We start from the raw sequence: 23,146 nt of genomic DNA on the forward strand, positions 1-23,146 counted from the left end.
ATTGACAGAATCCAACCAGCTTGCTACCATTTGGAGTAATTGGTGCTGGATAGGCATTTCACCGGGGCTTCCTTGCTCTCTTCACATTGTTGAGGGAACTCTTACTACAAATAAACATGGTGTTTTAATAAAGTTGAAGGTTTTAGTGGCCTGACAGACTCTTTCTGAATGTTAGCCATCTACTATGGCATGTTTTGAACATGTGGCCCTATGTGGCAAACCTGTTAGGGATGGAGCCTATCTTTTCTTTCTCTTATGTAACCTACACCTAGAAAGAAGGCTGAAAGTTTAAATCAGTGCAAGTAAAGACTATAGAAAAATCATAATTCAGAGGTGAGAACGCAGACTTCAAAGAGCCTGGACTTTATTCAGAAATGAAAGAAGATATAGTAGCTCATGTGGCTCCACAGTGCTTCCATGAGGAAAGTAAAGAATGTGAAGAGGAAGAACAGTAGGATGGGTTCCTTCCATAGCTGGCTGTACAGTGTGCTGCTGCTGGTTAGGCCTCTGTCAACGTTCCTGGTAATTATGAGGGAGGGGTGTGTACTTGCCTAATCTTCATAATTCCCTAAACAGCCGTTTTGTTTACCTTCCCAATTATAGCTGGTGCTCAAGATCGAATCGGCTGGGCTTTTGGCCTGGGGTTAGAAAGACTGGCCATGATCCTCTATGACATCCCTGACATCCGCCTCTTCTGGAGTGAGGACGAGCGCTTCCTGAAGCAGTTCCGGGTCTCAGACGTTAATCAGAAGGTTAAGTTCCAGGTGAGGTGACTTGCTAGAATTAAGTCAATGATAATAAAAATGGTCAACGATTCAGAGGACCAGGTACTTGAAAACTGCCAAACTTTAAAATAATGTGAATTTGAAAAGAAGTTAAATAGGGATCCATAAGTGCTGATGAGGTTCATAAACCTTCTGAAATTGTCTGCAGGAGAAGAGAGATTTATCAATCTTATTAGTCTAAGCAGAGAAAACAATTCTGGGCTTCGTTCCTGGCCTTTTTTTTTTTTTTACTGTGAAATACCCATCATCATCACTGCTGGTATCTTTCTCTTAAAGTTTGCATTTCCTGAGACTAAAATAGACTCACTAGCATATGATTAGTGTTTGCAATACATATCTTTTTTTAAATTTAACTTTCATCCTTTGTCTTTATATTAAAAATGTGTTTCTTATGAATAGCATAAAATAGGGTCCATTTTTTTAAAAAACATTTACTTGTAGATGGACACAATGCCTTTATTTTGTTTATTTAGTTTTTTTCTTTTTTCTTTTTTATGTGGTGCTGGGATGGAACCCAGTGCCTCTTGTGTGCTAGGTAAGTGCTGTACCACTGAGCCACAACCCCAGCCCAAGGGTCCATTTTTAAACCCAGATTTAAAGTCTCTTATCTTCTAATTGGAATGCTAAATACACTTAGATTTACTCTAATTGTTTATATAATTGGGATTAATTCTATGCTCTTTTTATTTCTTCCCCAATTTCCCTATCTAGTCTTCATTCTTTACTCCTATGTTTGGAAATTAAGCTTTATTGTTTTTGTTTTTGTCTTCTGTTTTATTTCCTCTGTTGCTATTTAGTTTTATCACTTTATATGATTTTTGAGTGGTTACTCTAGATTATGTTATGCATAACTAATCTGTGACACTTTACCTTAGATAAATGTTATACAACTTGATGAAATATTTAACCATCTTCTCATAATGTAATTTTATTTACCTCTCCTATTTTTTATATTGTCATATTTTATTTCCTTACATATCATAATCCCACAACATATTGCTATATTTGTTTCAAAAAGTCAATTGTCTTTTAAAGAAATTAAAACTATATTGCTTTATATTTCCCTTGTTGTTTACTTTCTGTAGATCTTGGTTTTTCTCTGTGATCATTTCCCTTTAGTCTGAAGAAATTTCTTATAGTGCAGCTTTTGTTAGTCTGGAAACACCTTTTCTTCACCTTCATTTTTTTAGGAGTATTTTCCTGAATATAGGTGCCTAGATTATCAATTCCCCCCACCCCTTCAATTTTGTTGAACATGTAATTTCATTGCTTTTCTTTTTTACTCTTGTTTAGAGCGGTTTGACCTGTCTGATTTTCTGTTATCCTGTTTGGGGGTTCATTGTGTTGGGTTACTATCTTTCAAATATTTCGGAAACTTCTCATATTGTTTCTTTTCTAACAATGCTACTCCCTGTAACAAGGTTCCTCTTTCCTCCAGTGTCCATTAACAAGGGCCTCATTTCCTTCACAGCTATCACAAGCAGGGCTCTGCCTCTGTATTTCTACTGTCGGTTGTCTATGATGAGTTACATACATCTTTCTCAGCGTAAGTTTTCTTTACCCTGCTCCTTGCTTCCTTCTTACCTTGTTGAAGTCTTTAACATTCATACTTTACAACACTATGTTCAGGACAAACTAACCTTTTAAAATCATGGTGCTCAAAATTCTCTGTCCTTTAACTAGTTCCAAGACCACTTCTGCATTTTTAGGTATTTGTAACAAACAGTACCTTACTTGCAGAAACCAAAATATGTATTAGTTTCTTGTTGCGCCGTGACAAATCACCACAAACTCAGTGGCTTAAAACAACACGAATTTATTATCTTATAATTGTAGAGGGAAGAAAACCAAAATTAGCCTAAAGGGCCAGCAGAGCTGGTTCCTCTGGAGGCTCTGGGGGAGAACTCTTTCCTTGCCTCTTTAGGCTCTAGAGGCTGTTCTCATTCCTTGACTCACGGCTACACATCACATTGCATTTTTACCCTTCTGTTTCCCTCTTGGGATCTTACCACCTTCTTTCTGAATTTTTAACCTCCTTTTTACAAGCACTCTTGTGATTACATGAAACCCAGCAGGATCATTCAGGATAATCTCTCCATCCCAAGATCCTTTCTAAATCACTTCTGTAAAGGCTTTTTTTTTTTTTTTAGTTGTTGATAGACCTTTATTTTTATTCTTTTATTTATGTGCGGTGCTGAGGGTTGAACCCAGTGCCTCACACATGCTAGGCAAGCGCTCTACCACTGAGCCACAACCCTAGTCCTGTAAAGGCCTTTTTTAATGTAAGGTAAAATGTTCACAGGTTCCAGGGATTAGGACATCTTGGAGGGGGCGTTATTGAGCCTGTCCCTTTTCCTTTTTATATTCAGAGTCATGTAGCCAGTGCTCACCTTTAATATAATAGAGGAGTTTTCTTGTTAGTAATAAGTTAGTATTAGTATGTTGGCAATTTTTAACTATTTATTTCAGAGTGGTTTTATACACACACACACCCACCCACCCACACACACACACACACACAGAGATTATATATATATATATATGTATGTAGAGAGAGATTCAGAGACTCATTCTGTCACTTAATGCAGTTGACCTATAATCTTAGGCAAGTCTCTTCACAGAGGGTAGGAGAGGAGACCTGGGGGAAAGGCCTCTTAGCAGGCCGGGAAACTCTGGGAGTCTTTTGGCTACCCTGTTGTGCAGGAGGCAGAAGTCTCTCTTTGTTCATCTCCCTTTAGGCCCTCCAAAATTATGCTTCAGACTCTTTTGGTCCCTGTGGTATCTTCTGCAGTGTCCAAACTCTTATAAAGGCACCTATCCGGCTGTGAGGTGTACTCTTTTGGGTGCTGGGAGCAGTTTCTGATTAGAGCACCCTGAGGCCTCATTTCTGTGATTTTTTTTCCTGAATGCTTTGAAAACCATTGTTTAGATCTAGTAAGTAGGATCCTCAAGTTCTTATGTGATTTTAATTTTTGCTTTTCATTTTACGTATTTTGAGTTAAGGGCTTTTGCCCGATCAGCTCTCTCTGGCCCACCTGGATCAGTGCTTGAGATAAGTGGATTAACAGTATGGTTGTTTTGTCCTGCAAGAGTCATCTTGCTCCATACACTAGGTCGACTTCCACCACTTCAGCTTCCCACACTGTGTTCATTTGAGGTGTTTGTGCCTTTTCCAGCCAACTCCCCTAAAGTAACATTTGCAGTCTCAATGCACTGAACTTAGTATTCAATAATGCAACTTTTATTAATTGTTAAATGTTTCCTAAACAGTTCAGAGTTACTAATATTTTGCTCGACACAGAGTAATATTGTTATTAAAAATTGCTCAGGGGCTGGGGAGATAGCTCAGTCAGTAGAGTGCTTGCCTTGTAAGCACAAGGCCCTGGGTTCGATCCCCAGCACGGAAAAAAAAAAAAAAAAAAAAAGAGAATTGCTCAACACTGTACATTTCACTTAAATAGTTTACTTAAAATCAGTAATTACATGTCTTGTCAATAGTGGCTTACGAATAATTTAGTGACATTGCCTGTTATCTTTTCTCTCAATTGGGAGCTTTTCCTGGCTCTCTTCTCTGGTCACACGCTCTCTTATTCTCAAACACTTGTTACTACAACCGCAGTGGTGGAGAATAAGTGGGTGATGGCAAAATCTTGCCCCTCACATAATTATTCATGGTACTTAGCACTCATTTTGGCCTTACAAGATCTTCTCAGCAATTCTCTGAATTTAGCTATTATTATTCTTTCCATTTTACAGGTGAGAAAATTTGCAGAGTATTCACCTCAGTAGCAGCATTAGCAGTTTATTGTTCACTCAGGGCTTCAAGGAGGCATTTCCTGAAATTTAGCCTGACATAAAATTCATAGGTTGATGTGGATGTGGTGGCACATGCTTGAAATTCCAGCAATTTAGCGAGGCCCTAAGCAACTTAGCAAAACTCTTCTCAAAAAAGAAAGGATATTGGGGAACTGGGGATGTGACTCAGTGGTTAAGCACCCCTGGGTTCAGACCCTGGTTAAAAAAAATCATAGGTGGATTATTCAGAGCCAAAGGATTTACATTTTCCCACAAATTCAATAATTGGTGTACACTTAGAGAAAAATTAAGCACTGGGTTTAAATGGCCTACTTTATGAATTTATTAGCAGCAAGCTACATATATTAATGTTTCTCAAACTTCAATATGCTGATGGGTCACCTATGGATATTTTAAAAATGCAGATTCTAAATCAGTACGTTTTGGGTGGAACCAGAGATTCTGCATTTCTCACAAACTTCTAGGTGTTCTTGGTGATGGTGGCCCATGAATCACAGTTTGAATTGAAATAATGATAGACAAAATTATTTAACTTGTCAGAGCTTCATTTAGCTCATCTGTAAAATGAGATTAGATGATCTGGCAAGCTGATCCTCTGTGGTGGTCTCCTTTTTAGTATAACTGTTCCATAAGCAGATCTGTAATTTATGATACATTTTGCACTCAGTTGTTAAATTCTTTTCTTTCTTCTTGCCTTAAATTTTGTTCCATGAATTTCAAACAAACTTATAAGACTATTGCATTTTTTTTTAAATGAACTAAGATTCTCTCCCTCCCTTCCTCCTTTCTTTCCTTTTTGTATTAGCCCAGGTGAGGGAACTGTGTGAGTAAATTCAGTTTAAATGCATGTTTTAAAAAATTATGCTTAAGTCAGAGATTTGCATGTGCCCTTTAAATGACTCTTGAAGGTGAAGGGTCATTTCTTAAATCATAAAAAAAAATTAGAACTAGAGATGACTTAACTAGAAATTGAAAGGTCAAAGAATTTGGTAGGCATCACCAGGACAGTGACTGTGAAATGTTCTGTTATCACCTCAGTCATATCTGAGGTCATCCATTCCTAGATGCCCAGGGGAAACTGTCAGAGTTGACCAGGGCCTTTTCTACACAACAAGCATCAGCAGTGAGCTCTGCATTGTGAGAACTGGAATCTTCTTAAGGCCAGGGCTTAATCTTTTCCTTTATTTATGCCTTCTGGCAGTTCCAGTTCAATACATCACTCATCTGTATGGTAATTTGTTGAGACTTTATGATACTTGCCATTCGTTGAATCCTTATGCAATTTCTCAAACTAAATATTGTGCTTGTGCTATAGCTGTATGGACCACAAGGGATCGAGTAGATATTATGAGTCCATTTTGTGGATGATGAAACTAAGGCTGGATACCACCAAGTAGTTTTGCAAAACAATTCTAGTAAGTGACAGGGTCAGGATTTTTATGAAAGCTAACTACAGAAAGCTTCCAATATTGAACTATTAAACTCTATTATTTCCTATACCAACATGGTATGCTAGATGCTAGTCAGTAAGGTGAAATTGACAATTCCTGACTTCAAGTTGTTTCTAATCTAGAGGAGGAAACAAATTCATTAAGAAACACTTATAACATGCAAAAATGTTAGGGCTATACATAGGTGAATATAGAATTTCATTGATACTGACCAATGAATGTGGAGGTCAAAATTTTCTTCTTCCTTTCTTCTTCCTTTCTTTAATCCTGTTTTACTAGTTAATTCTCAAAATCCTTCCATGTCCCTCCAGAATTGTATTAGACCTTGAGCCTGTGATTACTTCCTAATCTCCCTGGCTTGGAATAGCTCCTGGATCTGGTTTTGCTGTCATTATCATAAATGGTGTCTGATAGAGACTTAGTGCAGGATTTTACAATGCTTCCTCATTATGTTCCCATAAAAATCCAGCTGTGAGAATCCCATTAGTTTCATTGTAGCACAATGAAATTAATAGATCTCAAACTTTTGAAATTATTTCCATGTGCATTTTTCCCACCTCACCAACTTTTTTTCTTTTTGTATTAAGGATTATCTTTGGCTGAGAAAAAGATGTTTATCCCAGAAGAAACTAATAGGAAGGGACAGGGGAAGAAATGGGAAGAGTACCAGCCATAGGACCTTTTATGTGTTCAGTAAGCATTATGGGCTTTGTAAATAAGGAGAGACACAGTGATAGAATAAACATGTTTGTATTGGGAATCATTGTGGTGCTTTTATGTAAACATTCATAACATAGCCTAGCACATCTGGATTAATGCATGTTAACTCTTATTCATATTTTCACCAGCACCAGTATTACTGTCACTATCACCAACACCACTGTGACTGCTACAAAATATGCACTGTTTTGGGGGTGGCAGCCACAGTCCTCATAATCTGTGGTCCTTCATGCCCTCAGGTTCTGTCTTCAGCTTGCTTTGTCACTGGTGCTGTATAACCCCAGCCTGTGACACTAAGACACTTCATTGGCCCAAAGTCCATCGAGTCCTATGAATTGAAACTCTGTTTATTTTATGTTGGAGTCTCTGTCATCAGAGGCCTGTTGACTTATGACTATTTTTTATTTTAATGAAACTGGGAGATCTATCATATTTAGAGAATTGCTGCCACAATTTTCTTTCTTATTTATTAAGCACTTAAAAAATAAGAACAAGTCCATCTTCCTACACAGTTTGCTTATAGTATAGGTTGTAGTGATTTTTTTTTTTTTTGTGACCTCAATATATACACACATTCAATATCCTACTTACATTTTCTTGGCTGTTAACCTAATAGAAATGTACAAGCACTTCCTGTTGATAGACAACATGTTGAGCCTTAAATCTTCCTAACATCTATAAAATTTGACAAAGTATGAGCAATACATTTCAGGAATCATTTATATGAATAGAAGAAGTGTTGGTATTTCTAACCCTGGAATCAAAGTAATACTTCTATACTGTATAGAATCATCTAAACTAGATGCTAATAATTGATGGGTCTTAAAGTTAAAGAAGTTTTAGAAAGGGATCATCAGAATAGATACCAGGGACAAATACAAGTTCAAAGAAACTATTACAGAAAGAACATGTCAGTTAAGTGATGGCAGACAGATCAACATTTTTTTCCCTCTATGGAAAATGGAAAGGAATTGTTACTGAATAGTGGTGGGAATGTTTTCTGCTTCAACCAAGAGAAGACCTAGTTTACAATGGCATAAGCAAGAACAATAGCAGCAAACCCTCAATGTTGCCAGGGTGTAGAGCCCTGAGCTTTTTTTCCTCAGGATGGAAAGATGGCAGCAGGAGCATCAAGTATTACCTCATACAGTAAGTTCTAGAGGCAGAAAGTGAGCATTCTTGTTCCTTTTTTTTTTTTTTTTTTAATGTGAAGAAGTTGCCTATAAGTCTTCAGCAGGCTTTCCTCATATCTCATCTTCAAGGTAGTTGGAGTAATCTGTGAAGTTAACCTGTTACTTACTGCTGTTTAGACTGAGCTCTTGTCAATAAGGCTCATGCTTTTGCATTATTTTGCAGCCAACAATGACAGTTGCCTACAATTAGGCCCTGCCATCAAAGATGGTTCCTATTATTGCAGCCACTTTTTGGAATAGATTGTCATTTATGAAATGGGATGATGAGGCAAATAGAAAAACTCTTCCAGTCTGAAATTACTCCCTTCTGCTGACAATGGCTTGAAATCTCCCTTTAGTTTTATGCTTTGGTCCCTAGTCAAACATAAAATGTTCCTTTTGACTAGAACTGGCTATGGATACTTTCAGAGGGCAGCTGGACAAGAGTAATGGGCAGTATGTGGCTTAGAGTACGTTTTCCTGTTTAAAATAGAGTGTAGAAGTCAGGGTCATCATGGAGCATTCAACTAAGTTAACTATATTGGCCAAAAGGGAAAAGGGCTGAAATATTAACTTCAAGGTCACTCAACCTAGGAATGAGATCCTCAGAGTTATCAAAGAACTGACAAATGTTTATCAGAGTCAATTAAGTGGGGAATTCAATGTTCATATTAATGTTCTGGGGCCAAATTAAATCAAAGTAATTTACCTTACTAAGAAAAATTAACCCAAAAAGGTAAGTGGAATCGTTAAGTGTCTTTACCTGTGCAAAAGAACAGACAAGTCTCTTCATTGTTTCAATTAGAGGGGTGGCCTACCTCTTTAACTCAGAGGATGACAAGAGCTTTTGGGTTCATCTGCAATGTTAGGACTTCAAGGCTGCCATGTCTAGACAGAGAAATGAGAATTATTTCATGATCACATTGTGGCATAGCTTTTCAAACTATACATTTACGTTAACTTTTTTTATGTGTAATCTCATGATCTTGAAAATTAAGAATGTGGTTAAAGAAAGCAGTAATTTATATAGTGGATAGCTTAATTATTCTTTCTATCACTTCTAAGTAATGAATCAAATGTTTCCTTTCAATGTGAGGGGAGAATTTATTTTCTAAAGACCTCCCTGTGAGATGCATACATTATCATTGTGAGATATCATTCACTACCAAGCATTGTGGATTTTAAATAGGTGATCCTTTGAAGAGTCCATTTTTCAGGGTTTGAACTCTAGGTTAACTACTGTTTGAGAAGCAATTAGTTATTTCTTTTTATTCATTTTAAAAATAAGTACATATCCTACTTAGGATATGTTTCTGGATTTGATCTGTTAACAACAGTGTAGGCCTGTAAGCCCATCCCCCTGCTCTCCACCTTTTTCAAATGCTGGGATTTGTGCCACCCATTCTTTTAAAGCGTAAAAACATTAGGAATGCAGTTGAGACACATCTGCCTCCCTGGCGACGTCCCCCTTCCTGCTGTCTTCAGGAGCTGAGAACACACCTATGCTCATTGTGCTAGATTTTTGACAACACTAACCCTGTAGAACAGTGACAAGAGGGAAAGTCTTTGCACAAATGGAGCAGGGATAATTGGGTATCTATATGGTAAAAATGGAAATTGACCCCATATTTCTAATTATTCAGAAATGAATTCCAGGGGGTTTGTAGATGTAAATGCAAAAGGGAATTTATTAGCTTACTGCCTTTGAAAAACTCATTTCACCATGAGTGATTCTTTGATTCTTATTGGAGTAAATTGAATTGAGGAGATTGAACTAAATGAACTATGGTAATGTAAAATTAAAACCTAATTAAATATCTGATCTTGAAAGTTTTGAAATGAGTATTTATTTAAAGTGGTTGCTGTAAGTTTTTTGTAAAGCATTTTATGAAATTAGGGAGCCTTCCTTCTATTTCTAGTTTGCTATGAGTTTCTATCATTAATGGATATTAAAATTTATCAAACCTTTTCATGTATTTTGAGGTGATCTTGTGATTTTTTTGCTTTATTCTGTTACTGCAGTGACATTTAGTGATTGTGTTTTGAATGTTAAACCAGTCTTCTATTCCTGAAATATATATAACTTGGTTATAATATATTATCTTTTTTATATAGCTGTGGATTTGATATACTAATATTTGTTTAGGATTTCTAAATTTGTGTTCAGGGAAGAGATAGGACTATAATTTTCTCTTATATTCTCAGGTTTTAGTGTTAAGATTATGCTATCCTCATAAAACTAGACTGGAAGTATTTCCTTTTTATAATCTCTGGAAGAATATTTTGAAGGTTGATGTTATTTCTTTCTTAAGTGTCTGATCAAATTTACCAGTGAAATCATCTGGGACTGGAGTTTTCTTTTTTGGGAAATTCGAAATCATAAGTTAAATATTAAATTTCTTAATAATTTTGGGTCCATTCATAATTGCCATTTTATGACAGTTTTGACAAATTAAAAATGTTTTCCAGGGATCTATTTCATCTAAATTTTCAGATGTATTTGTTGTTTAAATAAGTTGTTCAAAATAATCTTATTATCCTGACCTTGCAAATTTATTTATTTATTTAGTATTAGGGATTGAACACAGGGATGCTTTACCACTAAGCTACATCCTCAGTCCTTTTTATTTTTTATTTTGAGACAGAGTCTCACTGAGTTGCTGAGGCTGGACCTGAATTTGCAACTCTCTTGCCTCAGCCTATAAGGTCACTGGGACTACAGGTGCGGGCATCATACCTGGCCATAATTTATTTTACTTCATAATACTTAACAAATTTTGAATTATCAAACCTTCTCTTACAGTTGCATGATAGAGTACATCATTTGAATATTTTTTCTCTGAGGGATTATAAGTGGTAAATTTTTTTCTTCTTTGTGTATTTGAAAATATCTTTGTTTTAACCTCATCCCCCACCCCGCCCCATTTTGTTTTGTTTTGTTGGTGCTTGGAATTTTACACACACACACACATCTATATATATAGATATAAAATTCTTGATGCAGTCACTTTTCCGTAGTACTTTGAAGATACTACTTCAGGCCTTTGTTCTAGAAAAGTCTGATCTCCATCAAATTGTGGTTTCTTTGTAGATAATAATGCCTTTTGCCTTAGGTAAAGTTTAAAACTTTCTCTTTACATTTGATGTCCTCCGATTTTAATGTGATGCATCTTGGCATGGATTTATCTTTATCCTGCTGAGTATTTGAAGAGTACTTTTGTTCCAGAGATTTGTATCTTTGCTAAATTTTAGAGAAGTCTGAGTTTAACTCTCCTTGAATAGTGCTTTTCCTCGATTCCCACCATTATCTTTTTCTGTTTCTTCTATAGTTGTGTATTGGAGTTGGTTAAATAAAATGAGTTTATAATCTGGTTATGGATTTAATTGGCTCTGTTTTTTTCACATTATGATTTTTCTGTGTTTTAAAATCTGTCTTTTCAATATCATGTGAACTCATGTTCATTCCCCTCTCCCATTTTTGTTCAATAGATCATTCATCTTGTCTGCCAGCTTTGTATGGCCTCCACTTGCCCCTCATTTGCCCCTCTTGAGAACTGGTCTTTGAATGACGTTAGAGTGCCTGCCTCTTCATTATATGGTCACCAAGTTAAGGTGGTTTTGACTCAATACCTGATCAAGAGTGTAATACAACTTCCCACAAAGAAGGTGATTCAAAGCATGAACTCATAGGTGCATCATCACAGGAAGTTGAAATGAAACCCTGAGGAAGAAGTTTTCTTAACATTCATGTTTTAGTCAGGATTTCATTACTGTGTACAAAATACCCGACAAGAACAACTTAGAGGAGGAAAAATTTGTTTGGGGTTCATAGTATCAGATGTCTCAGTTCATAGATAGCCAATTCTGTTGCTCTGGGGGCCTAAGCTAATTTCTGTTTTACTCAGTCTTTGATTGCTGTGACCAAAATACCCGACAAGAACAACTTAGAGAAGGAAAAGTTTATTTTGGCTCTTGGTATCAGAGGTTCAGTCCATCGTGAGCTGAGTCCCTTGCTCTGGGCCTGAGGTAAAGCAGGACATCATAGCAGAAGAGCCCAGTGGAGGAAACAGCTCATGGTGGGGTCAGAAAGCAGAGAGAGGGAAGCGAGAGGGGCCTCTGGGAAGATGAACCCTTCCAGAGCATCCCCTGACCCACCTCCTCCAGCCACACCCCTACCTGTAATTACCACCCAGTTGGTCCATTCTAGTTTGAATGGACTAATTAGATTATAATTCTCACAATCCAGTCAGTTCACCTCTGAATATTACTTCATTACCACAGAAGCTCTTTTTATCCTGCAAAATTAGGAAACTTTGTATCCACTATATCTCCTAGCTCCTGAAAACCACCATTCTACTTTCTGCCTCTATGGATTTGACTCCTCTGAATGCTTCATTTAAGTAAACAAGTATTTGACTCATTCGTTTGACTTAAGCATAATGTCCTTAAAGTTCCTCTGTGTTGCGGTGTGTATCAAGAGTTTCCCTCCTATTTAAGGCTGAATAATTTTCCATTGTTGACCACATTTTGTTTATTGACTTATCTGTCAATTATATTCTGCAAAATGCTGCTGTTAACATGAGTATACAAATATCTCTTAATTTTTTGACACATAAAAATTATACACATTTATGGGGCACACTATGATGATTATGCCTATATGCATTTTGTAATGTTCAAATCAGGGTAAGCATCTCTTCAAACATTTTATTATTTTATGTGGCAAAATGCAGATATCGCTTTGAGACTACGCTTTCCATTCTTTTAGGTATACTTAGAAGTAAAACCTGTGGTAATTTGATTATTATACCATTTTACATTCTTGCCAACAGAGCATGAGGATTCTACCTTCCCCCACATCCTCTTCAAAACTTGTTTTCTGTTTCTTTTTTATAATAGCTATCCTTGTAGGTGTGAAATGAGATCTTCTTGTGATTTAGGTTTGTATTTCTCTAATGATTAGTGATGTTAAAAATGTTTTCATGTACTTGTTAGCCATTTATCTTTGTTGGAGAAGTGCCTATTCGAGGCCTTTGCCTCTTGTTTTAATAGAGTTGTTTTTTGTTGTTTTTACATATTATTAAGGAAGTCATTTGCAAATTTTGCCATGGTATTGCTGGAAATAAATTGCTGGTAATACCAAAAGCATGATCATCTGATTAGACTTTATATAGCGTATTTAGAACATTACTGGCTAAAAGGTGGTTGCTATTATTTGTATATGATTTTGAGGTCCATTTTTTATTATCTGTTTTCTAGATAAATATCTATTTATTGTGTCCAGCCTAGTATCATCACCCCACATTCTATATGCTGAGGTTCCTGAGGATCTGATAGAGCAGGAAAGAGTTGATTTTAGGAGTCTTTTAAAATTATCCATATGTTTGGGCTGGAGATGTACATCAGTAATGGAGTACTTGCCTTATCATGCACAAAGTCATGTGTTCGATCCCCAGCATCACTAAAAACAGAAAAAAATGCATATGTTTAATCACACATGTGACACACTAACCAGATCTACCCTTCACATTATCTTTGAGTGTGTGGTAGAAGAAAAGTAATCTGGGCTTTAGAAACTTTAGTCTATGGAACTCTTTAGCTAACCATACCTATTTTGCCCTGGTTCACTCACCTAAACACTCTATCACTGTTTCTTCACTGATAAAGTAAGTTCAGTCAGATATTCTGATATTCTCTATCTCCCTCCCTCACTCACTCCCTCCCTCCTTCTCTCCCTCCCTCTCTCTGGGAATTGAACCCAGAACGCTCTGTTCCCAGCCCTTTATAAATTTTGAGACAGAATCTCACTAAGTTGCACAGGCTGGTCTTGAATTTGTGATTTTTCCTTCCTCAGCCTCCCAAATCACTAGGATTATGGGCATGTACCACCATACCTGGTTTTGGTCATATACTCTCAAAGGCCATTTTATATTCTATGATACTATATAAATGAGTAGGATTTTTTTGTGTCCTCTACTGTCCACCTCAGATTTCCCTGTTCCTCATAACATACATTTTGAGTTAATCTTGCCAACTTAAAAGTGTGTAAGTGTGTGTGTGTGTGTGTGTGTGTGTATGTGTGTGTGGAAAAGAAACTATGACTGTTCTTCGGACCTTATCCTTCAGGAAAAGTCCTGCCATCTGGTGGAAATACCTCAAAACAGATTTTGGATTTAAGATCCAGGAGAGCAAAAAGGCATTGATAAATATGGTGTCTGGGAAGGAGGAAGAAATCTTTAACTTTTAAAAGCGCTTCCTCCAGGGCTGCTATTTATTAAGGAGCAGCACCCCGTCACGTGGCCCTCCCTCCTTGCAGGTCCCTCTGCAGATGTAATAAGTGGATCATTTTCCCCCTGAGCGTTTTGTAGCTGCTGCTGTCCTGCAGTGGTGTAGTGCATGTCCCTAAAGACAGTGGCTGTCGAAGCCTCTGTGGCTCACGGTTACCATGCTAACAGTGTGGGTGTCAGCCTGTTTCTTCCTTCCTTCTCCCCATCTCTGTCTCTCTGTCTTTTTTCTAGGTGACATTTTCTCTCACTGTCTCTGTCACTCATTTAATACGTGGTTCTGATTCAAGATAAGTTGTCAGCAGAGCAAGGAAGAAATCCTTTCAGGCTGCATGGAAACTACAAAAGCAGTTATTTCCCTGCTGTTTATTGGAGCCATAGTTGAAATGTGTGAAATTGGGTAGGATTTGTGTCCAACACAAGAACATTATCATTTTTTCATTTGGAAAACATTAATGAGCATCTACTCTTGTGCCAGGCACTGTGCTCAACACTGAGGCTACGGAGAGTATAGTTCTCTGGCCTTGGATGACTCATGCACCTAGTGGGTAGAAGGGCCAGTAAGATGTGTAAGAACTTTGACAAAGAAGGCAGGCTTCCTCAGGAGTCTCACTGAGTGGGAGGGAGTCAGACTGATGAAGGGAAGCGTGCCAAAAACCTGGTGGAATGATACAGCCCTGGTCTCCGGTTCACTTTGAGGGTGTTTATAGGGGGTGAACTGCAATAGGCTGGGAAATGGGGCAAGGGTGACTTGGAACTTGAAGCTTAGATTTTGGATTTACTCTAGAAGGCAATTTGCAATACATCTAATTTCATGATCAGATTTCCATGTTAGACAGAACCCAGTGCTGGTAATATGGAGGATGATAGGAGCCATGAGGCTAGAACTCCATTCAGGGCCTAGCACAGAAGAAGTGATGTGAGACTGAATAGAGTAGTAATAGAGATCAGAAGATAGGATTTGGGCTCAAGAGCTTGTAGGAGACAACACTGAAAGGCCTTGGAGTCCGATGAGAGGCAGAAGTACAGTGACCATCTTGTTTATTTTCTAAATGGAAATCTGGCTGCCTTTGAGGTTGAAGGTACACTGTTAATAACTGCTGCATCTAATAGGTGCAAAACGGGTCTGGCCTGGACAAACCGGGTGTGTCCTTACTGCAAGGAAGAAGTAGGAGTCGAGGTGATTCCCAGGTTTCTACCCTAGGGGATGGGTGTTTGAGAAACAGGAGAAAAAACAGATTTGGAGAAGAGAATGATAAGTCCAGTTTTGGTCCACTGAGTACGTGAGTGTAAAAATTTGTACTTTGTTCTCATCATCATCTTTGTTTCAAGTGGCTCAGTCTTCATTTGAGCATGTGATTCCAGATGAGTCTGGGCCTCAGTCATAACTCATACCAAGGCAGAATTAAGAAGCTGGAATATTGGTGCTTCTTGTCAGGGATGGGATGAGCTAGAGTTGAACCTGTTGAGAGGGTGCTCTGGGGCAGATCAAGTTTGGGGAGGTGATACCTTTCATTGCCCAGGGAGATGTAGTTGGTGAGCAGACACTAACATGGATTGGTGCTGAATATTGCTATACAGGGGTCAGAGTGCAAAGACCAACGAATGAGAGCGAAGTATCCTCCAGAAATGAGGACTTATAAGAACAAAGACAGGATGGATAGAAGAGGGATTGCAGGGCCAGATGTCTTAATTCTTCACCTTCGGGGCCTGCTTAGCTGCTAGACTGTCACTCCCTAAAGAGGATTCAGGCTCTTGAATATTCTTAAGTAGTTACATAAATGCTAATCATCATGGAATGCTGAACTCACTTTCTTTAAAAAAAATTTATTAAAAATTCTTTAAAGCTTGTGATGATCTCTTCCTTCAAATGTTTCTGTATGTTAAACAGAAAATATTTCTTGACCAAGGACTGAAAAATGAAGGAAAACAAATTAGAATAATATTCCAGTAAAGGCTGCCCTCACTGATTGTTTAGAAGATCTTCCTAATGTGTTTATTTTGGTGGAAAGGTTAGCAAATGGAAGAAAAGATGATATTGGGAACTGGCTTACATTATTTAAGGTTTTGACAATCTTGAAAATTATGGTATGCCCATTACATTCTGGTACAGTGGTAACAATGTAACATTTTCTCTTTATTTCACTCTTGTGGACTTAAATTTGCATCTTTAACATTGTATTACCATAACTTTTGCATCTTCTAAAGGTAATTCAGTTGCCCTCTTCTTACCATTCAGATATCTAGTTTTGTGTGGGATTTTTTTTTCTTCTTCTCACCCAGTTTCCCAATTAGCACCTTGTTAACTACACACCTGCCTCACAGAAATCACATTGTGCCATTTAACCTTTTTCAAGAAGAAAAAAATGGGGAGAATAGAAAATAGTTCTTGCTAACAGATTAATTCAGTCTCAGGAAGTAGTGCCTCTGGGCATGGAGCCTCGCCCTCATGGAAGAACCTGGTTGTTTAGCGCCTTCTGAGAAGAGCTAAAAGGGGGAGAATCCTTAGTAGGCTCCTAGAAGCAAGGAGCAACATCTGTACTGACCTATAGCTGTTCAGGCATTTCAGAACTAGAGGCCAAGCCTGATGGGTGAACTTTTTTCTCCATCAGTTTTTGCCTGTTTCTTATGGAAGACACACTGAGCTACTTCCACGGCTTTGCCACTCTGAAATAATTTTCATTTATCTTCTCATCCTGGCATTAGCTTTATTTCCTAGTACAGAAGAAATAAATAGATTCACTAGCTGTTCCATTTTCAGATTTTTCATGAAGACGTGGTAACTTTACACTCAAATGGTTATTCATTTATTATACTTACTTTCACATGCTGCATCTATTAAAGGCAAATATGCAACATTAGTATGTAAATTGAACTTGCACACTGAACAAATGAGGTAGAGCCTCTACTGTTATTTATTGACTAATTAGGTTTATTGTAATCAGAGGACAGCCTATAGAAATGTGTAAAACCATGCACTGTGGGCCTGCGTGGATGTAAGCAGATGTCAGTTTCATTTTGGTCTGACTTAATTCATTCCTCCTTTGTGACTTATGGTTGTAATACCTTCATTTCAAAATGATTTAGATGCTTACATAGCTATTAAGTAATAATAGATAATTTAATGGAAAAGATTGTTGAATCATTTAAAAAAGAAAGTCACAGAAACACATGGAGAATCTTACCCATTTTCACCCAATTTAAACATGACGAGTGTTATACCTATATCGAAATATCACTGTGTACCTCATTAATATGTATATATGTTTTTGTGTATTAGTTAAAAACTAATACACTGGGAGTATAACTCCCAGTTACTGGGAGTAACTGACTGGGAGTATAACTGACTGGCATATGCTGCTTAGCATGTGCAAGGCCCTGAGTTCAATCCCTAGCATCCAAAATTTATTTAATTAAATTCAAATTTAAAAAAAAAGAGTTACCACAAAAACTTGAAGTGTCTTACCCCTCAAATCAACAGAAAAAGGCTGCGGGTATATAGCTCAATGGCAGAGCACTTTTGATTAGCAACCTGGAAGCCCTAAGTCCCATCCCCAGTAATTAAAAAGAAAAATTAACAAAAAGAAAGTAGAAGCTCAAAATTAGGCCCTGGAGACCTTTGTTAGGGTTCTCCAGAGATGGCTGTCTTTCTCATGAGCCCTCTTATCAAGACACCCCTGCCCGCTCCCCAGTCTTACCTGTTGCCCCCTGTTCAGCCTCCTCCATGGCCTGGTGGGTCTTGCCCCTGAAGGGGTCTTTCTCCTTAGCAGCCTGGGAAATTGCTCAGGTGCTGCATTAACATGACCTGGAAACCAGGAGCAGAGCATTACACACCTGACTAAGCACGTTTGCTTCACAGCCACATCTGGATCATCTAGGCACCATTCTTTGACTGCAGATCTCTTCTCATACCATGATCCACGATCCTCCATCCTTCTGGGCGGCCCCAACCCCTTTCCACCAAGACCTGTCTTTGGCGTCCCCTTGACCCTCTGCCTCTTGCCAGGTCTGCCTGCATTCCCCAAGCTTCACTTGGTGCTCTATCAAGGCCAGGCTACCCGCACCCTAAGCGCCCTCACCCTCTCATTTTTGCCAACCTTGTCAGGCCTCTGTCCTATGGCAACCCCCAAATTAACCATCTTTCTGTTTGGACATGCTACCCATGCCCTTAAATAAAAAAAAAAAGAAAAAACTAAGCTGATTAATCCCTTTACAAACCATGATTTCCCACTGTGGGTTCTGGGTTGGTGTGGTGGTCTCCTCATCCTACCTCCTCTCCCAAACTCTTAACCTCATCTTTTCATTGGAAGAGACTAAGACCATCTGGCATGGAATCCCTCCTCTTTCCCCTTTTCCATTTCTCTTTTTCTTTTTCTGTATGCCTCTCTCCATCCTATATATACCCAGTCAGTATCTTTGGGGATGAGACCAGAAATCGGCATCTTACCTTGCTCCCAGTGATATTTATGTACCTTAAAGTTTGGGAACCCCTAGTCACACTCTTGGAATACCTAACTGGTTTCCCCAAATCTGGTTCTCCCTATATCCAGCCATCAACCCCAATATCATGATTATACTATTTTGTATTAACCTTTTCAATAGATCTCCATTACCTATGGAATTTACCTGGAACCCCTTTGCAGTTTATCCATACAATTTCTTCACTAAATATTCCTTCCTCTCCAGTCACTTTTGCCCCTGTTTCCCTTATGTCCAGTTTTTGAACGTCACATGGGACTTCTCTTCTCTGACCTAAATTATTTATTGATTCATTGATTCAACACCTGAGTGTCTATTGTGATTTCCTATTCTGTGCACAGTTGTCTCTTATGTATTTTAATGTGCCTTTATGATGATTAGACAAATTTTGTGTTTTCTAGAATCACCAGAAATCCTCTGCATTTTGACAGAGGGCTGGGTTATAAGAGCATATAACATATATAAAAACCATAGAAATGTACACTTAGGATTTATGCATTTTACTATATGTGGATTTTTATCCCCCCTCCCAAAAAAAAGTCCCACAGGATTATCATGAAAAATTTATTGAATTCTTAGTCACTGGGGTCTTTCCTTTTTTTTTTTTTTTTTTTAACAATGGTGTTGGTAACCACGTCTGAAACTACCTTTTGTTTATTCTAGCTTGAGCAAAGGCATAATTTGTTGAGGATAATGGAGCAAGTTTTCTCAGTGTTGGAGAAGGGAATAATAGATATGGAAAAAAGAAAAGCAAGCATAAACCCTGGTTGTGAGATTAGAATCAGAAGTATTGATATAAACTCATGATTTTTTATGTAGAAAATATAAGAGGGGGAAAGACAGAAGTATGTGTGTGTGTGTGTGTGTGTGTGTGTTCTGCCAATTTAGGGGGCCTAGAAACAACTGCAGCAATGAACAACCCTGGTGCCCACGTCATGGTTTCTAAATACCATTTTCTGTTAAGAGATGTGGCTCCGTCTAGAAAAGACTGAAAGCTTGGCCAGGGCAGGAAAAATTGAAGATGACACAATTCTGAAATATCTTGTTGAACTTGATATGATTTATGATATTTTCCTATTTCCCTCTTCACAATAATTTCTGAAGGATTTAATTACATTCACTTTTTGTGAACAGTTTAAAGGAAAACTACAGGGGAGCAAAAACCATGGTGTCTCCAATAAGCTTGGATCCAGAAAGTAAGATGTATGGATATCTAGTAGTAGCTTGGGTCAAAAAATTAGCATCATTGTACCTTTCATAGTGTCCATTTGCAACATGTATCTTAGTTGATGTTTTTTGAAAATTGGTAATGTTTTCATCTGGTTAAGAATGAATTGTAGTTCATCCTCTGGTGTCTCCCTCAGCAGTTTTTTCCTTAGCATGTGTTTGGTGCTAGGGCCCAGTAGCAAGTTCTTGGCCAGAGCCCCAGACCTTAGCTCCCTAACCCACCTGTAGCAGTTCAGGATTGACCCATTCTTTTTTATTTATTTATTTATTTATTTATTTATTTATTTTTAATTAAATTTTTTTATTGTTACACATTTTGATTCATTTTACACAAATGGGGTACAACTTTTCATTTCTATGGTTGTACACAATGTAGATTCACATCATTCATGTAATCATACATGTACATGGGATAATACTGTCTGTTTCATTCTAGTGTTTTTCCATCCCCACCCCTCCCACCTCTTTTTCCTCTACACTATCCAAAGTTCCTTCATTCTTCTCTCTCCCCCATCACCCCCCCTCGTTATATATTATCATGAGGATTGACCCTACTTACTGGACAAGAACCTCTACCCTAGGGAGAGAATTCTGGACTGTGGTGAGGTTGTGTTCCACCAGACTTGTCTTCACAGTGACAAACCTGTGTGTCATTCTGTATGAAAATATCTATAAGAAGCCTGGGTGTGGGGGTGGGGGGCAGCTTTGAGTACATTTTCAATTAAAAAAAATTATTTAAAAGTAAGCAAGAACAAAATGGAAGTAAGACATGAGCTCCAAAGCAGAATGCCTGAATTCAAGTCCCAACTCTACTGCCTTAGTAGGTTTAAGATTTCTTGGAGGTATATTCCCATCTGTTAAATGGGAATAATATTAATTCCTACCTGTCGGATAAGGTTGTTGTGAGGATTAAAAGAGTTTAAATACAATTGAAATCCTTAGCACAGGGCCTGACATGGAAAATGTTAAGTAATCTTATCTCTTACAGCCATAAATGTCCATGTTTATATATTAAACAAACACTTTGGGCTGGGGTTGTCACTAAGTGGTAGAGTACTTGCCTTGTACGTGTAAGGCATGGAGTTTGATCCTCCATAAAAATAAATAAATAAATGACATAAAGGTATCATGTCCATTTACAACTTCAAAATTTTTTTTAAAAATAAACACTGCATATATTTAAATGAGAATATTCAGCGCTTACACAGAAAATTGCCTCCTGCTTCTCATAAGTCATTATAAAAATTTACAGGGAAGGATAAATGTATCAAAGCACTTTTTGCTAACTCTCTTCAATAGAATGACTTTGCCCACAAGAAAAGTTTTCCTTTTACAAGGTAAGATTTTAATGTCTACTTTTCCAAATTTAGCAGAAGCACCAAGTTGTTTTGTTCCCAAACCAATATTTTTCTTTTGTTCATTAGAAGAGACTTTGCATTATATGTGTAATGCGTGCATCTGATGTCTGTGACTAGCACCTTCTATCTGGTTGAGTCACTGATGATTTCTCTATTATTCTTTCTTTCCTTAAATACATAAGTAATCACCATGGCAACATTGTCACTCATTGATTGATAATACAAATAAGAATACAAATAAGACTTACACATTCCTGCAAATCTACTTAAAATAAAATAAAATGCCTTCTTTTGTTTGTTTTTGTACCCTGGATTGAACCCAGAGGTACTTTACCTTTGAGCTACATCCCCAATCCTTTTTATTTTGTATTTTGAAAAAAGGTCTCCCTAAGTTGCTGAGGGTCTCATTGAGTTTCTGAGACTGCCCTTGAACTTGTGATCTTCCTCCCTCAGTCTCCCCAGTTGCTGGGATAATAGGCAAGCACCACTGCACCCAACTTAGTTTTGTTTGTTTGTTTGTTTTTAGTATTGCCCTCCCATTTGGGCTCAAGGATTCATCCTATCTTGCTTTTTTGTGTTTGTTTTGTTTTATTTGTTTGTTTGTTTTGTCAGACCTTAAGATCAGTGGAAATAAAGTGCAGAATTCAAGATGATTTGTATTTCTGAACTGTGGTAACCTCCATTTTTCATTTGAAGAAACTGAAACTCCATGGTGAATCTTCTGTACCCATACCCTGGTCAACTCAAAAGACTACCACACAAAAATGAAGTACCCCTGTCCTATCAGTTTCATCCCTCTAAAGCCCAGATGTCCAAGTGTCTGACAAAAGTGTCCACCATGTGGCTCTGCAACTCAGTTTTTCTGTTAAATGGTTATAATATATCCCCTTTTTGCATCATGGGAATAACTGAGATCTTGCCTGTAAAACCACTTCGTGTTCAGGGTCAGTACTGAACATGCTGTCTACTTGTGAATTGTCATTATGTTTCTGGAGACATTATCTTTCATGACATGAAGTTTGGGAAAGTCATTCTTAGGAAGAGGCCTCACCCTTTCTGTTTTAGGTAGCCGTTTTACTTCCTTGGGGTACTGGTTTCTAGCTCTGTTACCAGCTGTACTTATAAATATCTGTCAATATGTGTAATTAGCGGAAAGCGTAGGTTGCCAAAAACCACATTTGTTTAGTATGAAGGATAAACAGAACCATTGGGAAACTTGTCTGTTCATTGGCTCTGGAAAGTTATCCCTCTGTGTGCATAAAATTAAGTCAAGGATTTGGAATTGACAGCAGCATAGCAGAGGAGTTTACAGGAAACTGAAAAAGACCACTGTGGTCATTTAAGAGGTTTGCAGCCTTAAAGGTGTGCAGAATGACTTCAGTCAGGGGCCCATTTCACAACAGGACTTGCAGCATCCATGCCTCACTGTCTGTAAGAACCTGGTGTGTGCCCAGCACTGAGGGTGGCTCCTGCCTCAGAGAGCACCTGTGCCGCTGGGGAGAGAAACCAGTGCCCGAAAGCAGCTGAGAACATGTGGTGCTCTCTTGACTAGGGTACAATAGGAAGTTAAAATCAAAAAACAGAATAAACAAACACGGAGAAACGAAGGAAGCCCTAGACAGGCAGAAAATGGGTTTTAGAAGGCGTTTAAATTAATTATGTTTTGCTTTTTGTTGAAAACCAAAATCAGTCCAATATCTAACCTGTAAGTGCTGCTGCTGAAGACGACACCAGTGTGGGCTGAACGTGGTCCCACAGGCTCCAGCACTCTCCAAGCCTCGCACGGTTTCCAGCCACGTGCTCGTTGGTTGTTCTGAGCTCTGGGACCCAATAGCTGCTGTGTTGAGACTGTTA

The 23,146-nt window shown here is 38.0% G+C and overlaps 1 protein-coding gene across 4 annotated transcripts in view; it reads left to right on the forward strand.

The window, feature by feature from the left end:
* The window catches only part of Fars2 (phenylalanyl-tRNA synthetase 2, mitochondrial), a 499,052-nt gene that overhangs the window by 286,470 nt on the left and 189,436 nt on the right, over positions 1-23,146 (forward strand). For all 4 annotated transcript variants that reach the window (XM_047558209.1, XM_047558210.1, XM_047558208.1 and 1 more), the window contains one exon: positions 604-764. In XM_047558209.1, coding sequence (XP_047414165.1) covers positions 604-764 — 161 coding nt within the window. The remainder of the gene's footprint in view (positions 1-603; positions 765-23,146) is intronic.

The sequence above is a fragment of the Sciurus carolinensis genome, chromosome 7 (assembly GCF_902686445.1).
Source record: "Sciurus carolinensis chromosome 7, mSciCar1.2, whole genome shotgun sequence".
In the NCBI taxonomy this organism is placed as follows: domain Eukaryota; kingdom Metazoa; phylum Chordata; class Mammalia; order Rodentia; family Sciuridae; genus Sciurus; species Sciurus carolinensis.